The 12,176-nt window shown below is 38.5% G+C and overlaps 2 protein-coding genes across 3 annotated transcripts in view; one reads left to right on the top strand and one right to left on the bottom strand.

Annotated features, from left to right (window-relative positions):
• The window catches only part of wdr27 (WD repeat domain 27), a 40,098-nt gene extending 34,554 nt beyond the window's left edge, over window positions 1-5,544 (bottom strand). The window contains exons 1-11 of the mRNA XM_034152509.1: window positions 5,247-5,544; window positions 4,725-4,866; window positions 4,257-4,381; window positions 3,903-4,016; window positions 3,729-3,780; window positions 3,356-3,426; window positions 3,124-3,238; window positions 2,875-2,977; window positions 1,160-1,251; window positions 913-977; window positions 323-435 (exon numbers count right to left, since the gene is read on the bottom strand). Coding sequence (XP_034008400.1) covers window positions 323-435; window positions 913-977; window positions 1,160-1,251; window positions 2,875-2,977; window positions 3,124-3,238; window positions 3,356-3,426; window positions 3,729-3,780; window positions 3,903-4,016; window positions 4,257-4,381; window positions 4,725-4,866; window positions 5,247-5,384 — 1,130 coding nt within the window. The 5' untranslated portion in view covers window positions 5,385-5,544. The remainder of the gene's footprint in view (window positions 1-322; window positions 436-912; window positions 978-1,159; window positions 1,252-2,874; window positions 2,978-3,123; window positions 3,239-3,355; window positions 3,427-3,728; window positions 3,781-3,902; window positions 4,017-4,256; window positions 4,382-4,724; window positions 4,867-5,246) is intronic.
• A 5,266-nt stretch (window positions 5,545-10,810) lies between these two features.
• Window positions 10,811-12,176, top strand: part of psme4a (proteasome activator subunit 4a) — a 29,548-nt gene continuing 28,182 nt past the window's right edge. For both annotated transcript variants that reach the window (XM_034152507.1, XM_034152506.1), the window contains exon 1: window positions 10,811-11,466. In XM_034152507.1, the coding sequence (XP_034008398.1) occupies window positions 11,270-11,466 (197 nt within the window). In that variant the 5' untranslated portion in view covers window positions 10,811-11,269. The remainder of the gene's footprint in view (window positions 11,467-12,176) is intronic.

Raw genomic sequence — 12,176 nt, 5'->3', positions numbered from 1 at the left:
TAGAATGAATAATTAATGCAATCTATTTTTGCCAATGAATAAACAATTGACAGAATAATTTGCAATACAAGCGGCTGAGATACAGTATTTAGCATTTGGCATCGTATAACGTTAAAAAAACCTGGGTTCCAGCCCCTAAGCATGCTTTTCCAGACTGTGTCATAGGTGTGCCAAACAAGATACTGACGTTTTACTCACAGAGCTGATTCGTTGCTCAGATCTCAGAGCAATAAAAAAGGACAATTTGTCCTCCGGGGCGTTAGCATCAAATATGTCACATACCAATGCATAACCAAATATTTGCCTTTGACCCCGAGCTTACCTCGGGAACACCGAAAAGCCTTCACCACAAGCCAAGGTGCTCCTTAGGACACACAGACGTAACTCCAACAGGGCCACACATGGAGTGAACATAGAGCTCACTAAAAACACCATCTGTGTGACAAGGAATTCAGAAATCAATTAGTAACAAACATATAAGTATATTCCACATTATTCAAGAACGGATTGTGGAAATAAAGTGTAAGGAATGAGAAGAGGAGCATCTCAAAACTTTTTTCAAAAGTCAATCAAAACGAAAAACTCCACATAGATCCAGACCCTGAACATGAACTGATTTAAGTATTGTATTATAATTATATATTTATAATTCAGTATTAGTTCACTTTTCATTTTTGTGTGACTTTTATCATCAGATATTAACAACCTTTAGCAGAACTGACAATAGCAGCCAGGCCTGCATCATCCTCAGCATGTGGTCTGACTAAGGAATACTTTCGTGACAAAAATCTGATAAGGGTTACTTAGTACAATCATCTTTTAAAGGGCAGTTTAATTATTGTTACAGTTGAAAGGATAACACAGCGCAATGTCTCAATGTGGTTTCATGAAGATATTACTGTAATTACTCACAGAGTCATTCCAGCCTGGAGAGATTGACCACGACCCAGCCATTGAGATGCTCAAGATGGGGTAATCTAGACAAATCATTCATGGGGTTGTTAGTGAATTCCCTTAGGTGTTTGAAACCTTTCTTAAAAGAAAGAATTGTATACAATGTCTCCTATTGTAGTGTAATGGTGCACTGGTTGAACATTAGTGCTTAAACAAATTACAGAGTACAGTAGCAATCGTAGAGGTTTCACCACCAGCAGCCTACCCTTGAAATAAAATGCTGTTAGGAGTTCTGAGGTAGCCAGCTCCACCACATACAGGCCGTCGGAGCTTCCAATACATAACCAGCTGTTGTCCCTGCAGGGGCCCACACAGAAAAGTATGGAAAAACTGTTACAGGATTTCCCTTTTTTCCAGATCATTTGGGGAAAGACAATGTAACCACATACTAAAGAAAAACATACTGATGTGATGGAGGGGCATGGCATGCACACCATAGGACTATCGGCTTTTATTCAAGTTTCCATTGACCTCACGTAGTCTAAACTATGTACACCCAGAAAGATGGAAAATACTGCCACCGAGTAAAGGTTTGCGAGCTGAGTCTGAAGGATCCTTTTCATCCACTTCCTGCACTGAGACTCATGCTGAGGCTATAACATTGTGGGACAAATTTTATATTTTAGTGCATCATTATATTCATGCTGAGCGTGGGCTTCAGTGCAGGATGGAGACCATTGCGTGTGGAGGTTTATGTGATAATTGCACAAAAATGGTTTTGTTAGCTTCGTAGATTAAGGTTTACTGCTGTTAGCCACAATGTTTTTTTTAATATTTTTTATTCTCTACTGGGGGGCATAAAGTCTTAATGTTTAAATCCTACATATACTGGCTTTAACATACTTACATTGGTATTATAAAAGTCTAATTTGAAGCCCCAGAACCATATTTATATAGCACTTTTATTCACCAATACTGTACTTTAACAGTAGAAAAGTCAGCTTCCACTGGATGTGAAACCAGAAACTTTTCCAGCTGCAAACATGCCCATCATACACCTGAGCAAAGAAAAACCTATTTGTTAAAGCCCATCAAATGGAGTCCAGTAAAACCGTGGTTGCAGACAGACATCATGCGGTTGATGAACTGGAGCGTCTGTTAGAGGTCCTGAGTTAAGATGATGAAGATACTGCTACAAGATCATATGCTTTGCTTAGAAAAATAAGGAATCAACGTCCATTTCATTTCCAGTGGTCCACAAAATACACAGAGAGTTATGCTGGGGCATTTTAAGTGCCTGCTTCCTGTCATAACATCAAATGTTTTAACAGCCTGAAGCAGTTTATGCTACCAGCCTGCAAAGTTTCCTGTGATGTGTGAAGTTTCCTGTGACGTTTGAAGCGACTGCGTGGACACGTGCCGCAAGTAGCCGTGAAGATGTTGCATTTTGGTGCAGGCTTTTCAGAAATCTATGCAGTGTTACTGGAAGAAAAATGTAGCGATTTTGGCATTTTTTTCATGACAACTGTGTTTGAATTGCCTGTGTAATATTTTCCTGGATCAGCTACAACTTTTACCTAGTGGAAATAAGAATCAAGCCCTTGAGGATGGCCACAGTGTTGACAGTATCAAGTCTTGTTTCAACATTAAGATTCCTTGTCACAAATGAAGCAAAGCAGCTCTTCCCTGTGGTAAAGTCACATTTCAAAACTATTCATCATTTTATAGCACTTGAGAGTTAGATCGGCCTCTATTGTGAAACTATGAAATCTATCTATGCATCTATCCTTCTTGTCAGTAGTTATCTAGGTCTCAAAATTCAAAGAAATTGCTTCTGGGACTTGGAAAACATTAAAGGATTTAATCAATGTTGCAGTTACCCCAGCTCAACAACATCAGAAGTCTCTTGTGTCAAACCATACCAAGCAATCATATAACTCCTATTAACATGTAGCACTGTTTATAAAAGGATTAACTTACTTTTTATGCTCATTATTGGTATCAATTAATGAGCTGCATGTAGACATTTTGAGAACAGGTTTTGAAGTATCCACTTTATCTTCAGCTAACTGTTCTGAGAACCCTAGAAGAAAATGTCAAAAACAGTCAAAATATGTAAAATAGTCCTATAGCTGAAAATAAAGAAATTATTTATGAAAATACATTTCCTCACAAAGCCAGTACAAGATATTCTCCATCATTGTTTTTCTGATAGATCACTAACATCACCTGCTGGGTCGCTGACAGTGCCTTGGTGCTGTAGATGTCTTTTCTCCATCTTCTGAAGGTCCATTTTGGACACCAGGTGACACTTGTGGTCATCGGGGACAGAAAAGCACCACAGCTAAACCAAACAGGAACAGGTTTGTTACACAACTAGTGGAATGTCGTCATCTGATAGCACAGACTGAGTCAGATAGTGAGAGTGAGCTGTTAAGGACTGTGTGCCTCAGTCACTCACCTGTCCATCAGTTGAGCCAGTGATAAGGTGCCTGTTCTCCTCCAAGAAGAAAACACTGAGTAGGGGAGAGCCTTAAGAATTGAAGAATTTGCTTTGGGTAGGTCGGTAGTAAATATTATATTATTAATAATAAAGCAGAGCCCTGACTCCTACTACCACTATACTTACTGTAGCATGCCATTAAACATAAATAGTTAAATGCTTAATGATTAGCTTTGACACCTATCATTTGATATTTATTATATGGATATATAATAACAATTCCTGATTTCAATAGATCCCACTAATATATGCGATTAAACCACCTTTACTGTACAAAGTGAATAAAGGTGTGTACGTTTTTTTACAATATTTTTAAGAGTTAATATCATACCTGAAAGCACAAAAGACTGGTAGCAAACAGCTTCAGTTTTTAAATCCAACACCTGCAAAGAGACACTTTCTATTAATAACAATTACAGTTTGTGCAGTTGATATAAATGAATGTAAAAGTGGGATATTTATTATGTTCCTTACTTACTATCATTAGTAAATATTTTTGCAGTACCTTAAAAGTGCGATCCTCTGAAGTTGTGACAAGAATGTTTTTATTCCAGGGACAGAACTCTGCTGACGTCAACGGTCCCAGGTGATTGGTAAAGGTAAAAATCACTTCATGTCTCTGATGTGAAAAATAACAATTTTGATTAGAGTGACAGCCTGTGATGGCTACAGCAAATAAACAATATGACACATATTTTAGATGTGTGTGAGGTATAACATAGAGAAGTAAAAGAAAGAGCAGTATTTGTAATCCATGTGAGAAATAGAAAGTAACATATGGAACAAACCCATAGGCCATATACATTCAGTGAGGATTTATGTGCACAAAGGAATACTGAAAAGTAACATTATGTTGTACCTTTGAGCTGAGAATATACAAAGTTGATCCCGAGCATGCAGCCACTCGTTCATCAGAGAAACAGAATGAAAGATGGACGACTTCTCCCAGTAAAGTCCCAATAACTGTTCCAGCAGCAACTTTACCTGCAAACAAATGAGTCTGTTTATAAGCAAAGCAAATGACGTACAGGACCATAGTAGACATCAGTGGGCTATCTGGATATTTTTCACTAGATGGCAGGCTTCTTAAGAGTTTCACTCAGGGAAATGATCATACTCACAGTATATGATATCATATGATTTGTGCCACAGGGTTGGCTTGTAACTAATTAGGGAACTAAACTGGTAGGGCAATATAATGAGGGTTGGGAGAAAAAATATGTAGTTCAGAATAAAATAAACACTGGATTAAAACTCTTGTTGAAAACCACCTTTGGCCACGGCAGCAACTATGTTTTGCACTACCAAGAGATACATATTTCCTCACCCTCCTGTGTTCTCCTGTGGCACAGTTCAATATCCCAGACAACGATATAGTCAGGAGAGGCAGAACAAAGAAGAACAGGTCCACTTAGTTTCCCAAAGGTCATGGCACTGATCTCACCATGGTGGCCTGTTAGCAGCAGGGGCTGTGGACAAACAGACTCTGGTAAAATATGCAATGTAGTATAATAAGTTATGTGTGGCTCTGTGATAGATCAATCTTGTCATTCTCCATCTTAAAAAAAGCAATATAAAATATGTATCCATGTCAGATATAATTTAGTCTTACCTTAGTGAGGCAAATGTTTTAATTAGACAGGCCGACATTGTATTAACTTTTGTTTTATATGTACAGAATGTTGAAAAACAGGCTATTTCATATTAAAAAACATACCCTATTCAAATACACCTACACATGAGGACTTAAACATAAACTAGCTATCCTGGGGTTTGCACTTGCAGTCATGTTAACTAACGTTAGCTACCTAGCCAATTTAATTCTTAAAAAGTGTACATAAATACAAACCTTGTTATCTTTATCCATGTTACTGTAAATTAACATGTTCTTGCCCTCCAGTGGTATACCACAATAAGTGTGACAACATGCTAGCTGTCGGTGTGACAGAAGTCTATCACAAGGTAAACTGAGTATTTCAGTCACCATATTTGCTCCTGTCAGGAAACTCTGGTGGAGTGCCGCGCCAGCAGACAACGCTAATGAATTCCCGTTAAAAGTAACCGAGGAGTCATGCCGTAATACAGGTACTTTTGCTTCACCAACAGTGACATTAAAGTTAGTTAATGTTTAAGGAAGAGATGTAGTTTCTTCTACACAAAAGTTGTAGGTGGACATGTTTCGCAGGTTGCTAGGACACCGACACGTCATCAACTTCCGTTAACAGCAGCCTACAAATAAACGATTCACACAAGTTAAAAAAAACGTAAGTAATTCAAATGTGCATTGCCAATCATGTTTTATACCTTAAATATGTAACGTCCACGCTTCCGTTTTTTTTAACGCTACACGTTACTGTGCGTTACCATTAAATGTATCTTCTTTAAAAATATATTTTCTAACACATTCATGGTTGCTTCCTTTTTGTACCTCTTCGTTTGACCACAAGATGGCGATCACTGCTCACCTTAGGGCCTTAGGAAGTACTGACAGGCCCTGCTTCAAGACATGTTGTAAAGTAGTAGGCTATATTTTAACAACACAATATACAAATAGTATACTTCTAATTAATTCAATCACAACTTGCAAATCAATGACTGGATGAGATTAAAAACAACAATACATGTTTTACTTTTGGAAATCCCTACACTGAATAGGTTAAACCAGCCCATTCTTCCTTTTCCTTGGAAACTGTCTTGTGTTTGGTGGTGGTTGCAAATGGACCACATACAACATATAATGTCTGACAGTATTCTCCTTCCTCTCTTGGTGCTGGGGTAATTTCCTCAATATGTTGAGGTGTTTAATGTTGTAGATCAATAAATGATTTTTCAAGCAACCCAAAGTAGGCTACCTGCTATAACTAACTTGGAGCTTTATGTTCTTTGTCAAAATGAAAGCTGGGAAGTGTTGCAATGCCTAGCCAGATTAACCAACACACTCGTCAGAAAGGGATATGCAAAATTGGCAGAGCCCCCTCCAAGCTCAGCAGCTGGGAAATATTCCACTGGATGTTATGACTAGAAAAGGGAGAGGGCTCATATGCTACACTGATGCAACTTTCAGCAATGAAGAATGATTGTAATCTCTTCTCACGTCTTTAAGTGTCAAACATGTGAAGGTATTGTGAAAGACTCCTCTATCTTTGTACAAGGGAGGCAAAATAAGACTGGGAGCAAAGTCAGATTCTTAAACTGTATCGAACAGGTTGAGACTAGATCTCAAGCATCACCATAGTGGATGCTGTGGTCCTCATTATTTAGTGGGAATGCTGATACAGCATTCCCACTATCTGTTCTTCTACGCACGAAATTCTTTATTATTCTGCCGGGTTATTTTGCGCCTCTTCTGCTCCCACATTCCACATCGCAGAAACTCCGTTCAAACATCAAAACGTTCAGCTCGGTCGGGAATCGATGGCTAATACTTTTCTCATTCATAACTTCATAATTCCAGAGATACATCCCATAATTCATCAAATTTTGAACATGGAAGTCAATGGAGAAACTCTTCAGACTTGAAAAATCTTCATGCGACTTCAACTGCTTACTGCGACTTCATACTTTCACTCAGAAACCTAATTCCAACTTTAAAATGTTACACATCTTTCTGACATTATTCGTGTAACACAACTTTTAAATCTGATTCATACTTTTAGAGATTTTAAACATTGTTCAGACCTTGGTAAAGAGGCCCTCTTCAGATTTTAGAGTGCGTGATGTCACAGCTAGAGTGGAGGACAGATTGAATTTTGCCTTCATATTTTCTTTTAAACCTGCCATAATTCCCAAACCCTACATTCCTGAGACATAATTCTTCATGAGAAATGTAGGAAAACATCTCGTAGCTTGAAAAATAAAAAATAATTAAGCAAAATAATTAAACAAAATGCCTCTTGAGGGCATGAAGTGACAAGAACTTTCAACATGTCTCCATTAAACCCCATTGTAAATTCAGCCTCATCTTTCCCCACCACAGCAGCCGCACACCTTTAGTTAATCTGCCAAAAAGGCCACATTATTAACCCCAAAGTACACAACAAGTACACTTCAGATGCTCAAGTTCCTTGACATGCTTCACGCTTTGAAATTTCACCGATATCTGTTACGGTTCGTCAACAAAACGTTCACATGTAAGAGGTTTATCTCTCATTCAGAACAATGAAAATGCTCTCCTCTCACTGATTACTGCACATCACCATGGAAACCTTTGATCTCCGGACACGTCGTTAGCTCAAATATAAACACCTGTGTCATGGAACACGATGATGTCATAACTCCAACTGACATGCTCAGAGCAGCAGATTTCAGATCACACAGCTCTACATCAAATCTGATGTTACGTAATGTGGTGTTACTATGGCAACGCATCCCTCGCCATAAAACAGCAGCAGACTTCAGATAATGGTTAATGGTCCTGCCCTCAACAGCTCTACGTCAATTATGGGGTGTCTTCATATGCCGTTTCCATGGAAACGCATCCCTCGCCATAAAACACGATGTCGCTGTAACTCCAATGGACACGGTCCGAATGTCCCCCAAACTTCGCTTGTATATCACCGGTCCATGCCTCAACAGCTTTACGCCAAATCTGAGATCTCACCATAGGCTGTTGCCATGGAAACGCATCCCTCACCATAAAACACGATGTCGCTGTAGCTCCAATGGAAACGGTCCGGTCGTCCCACAATCTTCACCTGTATATCACCTCTCCATGCCTCAACAGCTCTACGTCAAATCTGACATCTCACCATATGCCGTTTCCATGGAAACGCATCCCTCGCCATAAAAGACGATGTCGCTATAACTCCTATGAAAATGTTAAAAAAGCGCTCAAACTTCACATGTGTGCTAACAGTCCAGCCGTGAAGACATCTACAAAAAAAACATCTACGATTTCTTCAATTGCCGTTGCCATGGCAACACAATGCTCACCATGAAACACGGTTTTTTCATAACTTTAGTGAAAATGCTCCAAACGGCCCAAAACTTCACAGGTTTGGTAACGATGCAGCCATCAACGCATCTAGAGATAGATAGATAGATCGTACTTTATTGATCCCAAATTGGGAAATTGTTTTTGTTACAGCAGCATAAAGGCATTTTACAATAAAACAAAATATACAAGAATAGAAATAAAATAAAATAAAATATAAAATAAAATATAAAATATACATGTCAAAATACAAAATAGAAAATATACATACAGATATTATATATATATATATATATATATATACAAATATATATATATTCAAAATATATGGAATTATGGAGTATTAAATATGAAACAGATTATGTGTGAGTAAAATGTACAAGGTGGTTTTATTTCTAGAGAAACTATGGAGCAGAGAGTTCTCTTCCAGCCAGAGGTGATTTGTTGTACAGTGATATTGCAGTGGGCAGGAATGTTTTCCAGTATCTGTCCTTGTGACAGGGGAGCTGCAGCATTCTGTTGGAGAAGGAGCTCCGTTGACTGTCCAGCTGCAGGTGGAGAGGATGGGTGGGGTTATCCATGATGGACAACAGCCTGTTCAATCTAAGCGTATTATGGGATGTCATCAAATGCTGTTGGCATGGCGACAGATCATTCGCCATCAAGATAGTTCAAAAGTTTGCAGTTCAAATATTCTGCTGCTTTTCCAAGCCTTTTTACTTTATTTTCTTTTCTCATCACACATTCAAGCCCCCAGTGTTCATGTATCATTTCAATCTAAATTCTTCACTTTCTTCTTACACATTACATTTCAGCATAGCAGTTTAGCGTCAGCTTTTCAGCATAAAGCATTCCCACTAGCAATTTCTTCAGGAATTGCATTCTCTAGTTGTATTTGCTGTTCAGATGCTAAATTCTGGAAGCATCTGAACTACAAATCAGGTTTGCCTACAAACTTGGCCCAGGCAACTAGAAAACACATCCCTAGTATTGCAAATGGAGGTTAACAAACATGTGTTTTTCTGTCATGTGTGCAGTTTAGAACAAGAGGAAGAGGGTCATCATACGTACAGCAGACACTGATGTCGTGGCAATCAATAACAGGTGCTTTTTCCTAACCCTGTGCTGCCATGCCCTTCTGAATGAGTTTGGTTGAAGGGGGGAACAGAGTGGCAACCACTTCTACTGGACTCAACGCTGTATGTGCTCATGTGCCCTCTGTTACTTCTCAGGAGATTGCAAGAACTACAAATCGTTGTATCAGTGGACTGTATGGAAAGAAACAAATATGAACATTAGTATTATCAGCATTTTTGTTCGCATATATTTTCTATATATTCACAATATGTAGGCTACTAAACATTGGCAAGTTCCACATTGGACTTCTTCTTTTTTTTAATTGTAATTTTAGGTTTATTTATAAATGAATGTGATTTTCAAGTCATTAAAGGTGGGGTAGGTAAGTTTGAGAAACCGGCTCGAGATACACTTTTTGTTATATTCCATGGAATGCTCTTAACATCCCGATAGCAATGAATATCTTAAGTGCTTTGACAAAAAATCCATACAAAAATTTCATCTGTGGAAGCCGTAATTCCGTAAAAAGTACGACCAATCATTTTAGTCGGCCCGGCTAAAATAACTGGATGGCCTACCTGCCTGTCAGCCTTCCATCTGTGCACAAACTTATCTCGTGCCCTCATTGGTCATGTGCGCGTTCGTGTGTGTTGGAGGAGGGGCTCTATAAGGAAGTGGCAGATTTTCTCCGGTTGTGTATTTTCAAATTCTAGCGATCTCGAGCCGGTTTCTCAAACTTACCTACCCCACCTTTAAACAATACTGAAATGTTAAAAGTATGCTGTGCCATGAATAAGCCTGTTAATATAAGTGCATACAGTAAGCCTACTTCAATCACAATTGTGCAAAAATAATATATAAAAAGAATAGAGTTGTAACAAGCCATTGCCTGCCTACAACTGGGGTGTCTACATTTACTTTGGTTTGTCACTATTTAAACAATAAACGTATTATCAAAACAAAAAAATGCATTTGAGTTGATTATGTAAAAAAATGCCTAATGTACTAAACTCATAACTATTTTTGGAGGTCATGGACCTCATTGGAGCAGAAGTCCAATCAGATACCTCATCATATACCTAGTAATACTGCTAAACTGTCTTGCTTAATTCATAAATATAATAATAATAATACAAATGTCCTACATGAGCTTATAACTGTCTTAATGCGGCATACGAACAGCAAATAAATGCTACTGCAGTGGCTGCAGGAAATACACCAGAGGATACTAGGTCTTAAGTGGATTTCATGTCGTCCTGTTTGAGTGGCTAAAGGATAAGCCGTTATAAAAAGCATGAATGGAGAGGGGAATGCTGGGAAGTGTAGTTCTTGGCAGTAGCTAGCGGATATGACGGGTGTGTTATGTAGCTTGTAGCCGGGTGTCGTCTGCCCTCTGCTTTGCCGTAGTTGGATGATTCAGTCGACGTTGACAGTCCTTGGGATATGACTGTGCTTTTGTAGTAGAGCTAACTTTAGCTATACCGTTAGCTGGTTGTCAGGTTTTAGGATTACGTTGACCGAAAAAGAGGAATTCGAGTGCCAACGCATTATTTGGACTAACTCGTGATTTTCGTTAGCCTTAAGATTTTTTTAAATATGACGTTGTTAATGTTATTGTTAATAAGGAAGCTAACTTAACTTTAGCTAGATGACTAGCTAGTGTGTCATCAACTTGTGAATCTCACAACTTATTCACTCCATAACAATCCTAACGATTCACCGTTAAGAGGTAGCTAGCAGGGAAATTGCTAGCCGTCGTATTAGCCAAGTAGCATTTTAAAAACGTGCACGGAAAAGCCGAAGGAACTTAGACACAGTAAGATTCGCTAGCATAGTGAAGCTAGCCGGTTGGAATTTGTGAAATGAAAAAGGCGCAGTCTGACACATTGGGGTTTGTTCCTCAAAAGGACATCGTATACAACAAACTTCTGCCCTATGCAGAAAAGCTAGATGATGAATCAAATGATATTTTGAGTAAAATAAAAGGAAACTTGTGCCGAGCTGTACAGCTCAGAGAGATATGGCCCGGTGTGCTGTTTTGGACAAGGAAACTCTCCACGTAAGTAGCAGTACAGTAGCTAACGTTCATCTTCGGTACCCTCACTTAAATGTTGTATTTGTAACACATTAAAAAAAACTTCTGATCTTGAGCTTCATAACATATTGTGCAACATATCTCTGTGTACATGTGTCTTTGACATTGAACATATAAGTGTTGCTTGCCTAACCGTTTGTTCCTGTTGCAACTACATTCTGGTCAAAGTCACGAACTGTAAAAAGAATGTGTTGTTTATGGGTTAACTCTAGATGTTCGATAACGTGTTATGTTGTGCCTTGAAACTACAACTGCCCATTGTTTAAAGAAACGATCTGGGCTTCATAATTAGAGGGAAACCTTGTGAAATACACTGTTTGTTTGTTTGTAGCCTTTATTTAACCAGGTTAAAAAATCCCATTGAGATCAACGATCTCTTTTTCAAGGAAGACCTGCGGTACATTAGTTACACATAAAAACAACAGAAAACAAAAGGACATCACAACATAATTACAGGGGTATACATTAGCAACCTATTTACAGTGACAGGTATCCAATAACAATTCATCCAGCCGTGCTTTAAAAATGATGCAAGGGAATCAAAATGCTCAGTTTCAATGTTTTTTGCATAGTGTTTCAATGTTTTTTGCATAGTGTTCCAATGTTTTTTGCATTGTGTTCCAAGCTAGAGGAGCAGCGCACATAAAAGCTTTAGTACCTAAAACAGTCCTAGC

The sequence above is a fragment of the Trematomus bernacchii genome, unplaced genomic scaffold (assembly GCF_902827165.1).
Source record: "Trematomus bernacchii unplaced genomic scaffold, fTreBer1.1, whole genome shotgun sequence".
Classification (NCBI taxonomy): domain Eukaryota; kingdom Metazoa; phylum Chordata; class Actinopteri; order Perciformes; family Nototheniidae; genus Trematomus; species Trematomus bernacchii.
This window is presented reverse-complemented; position numbering and strand designations above follow the sequence as displayed.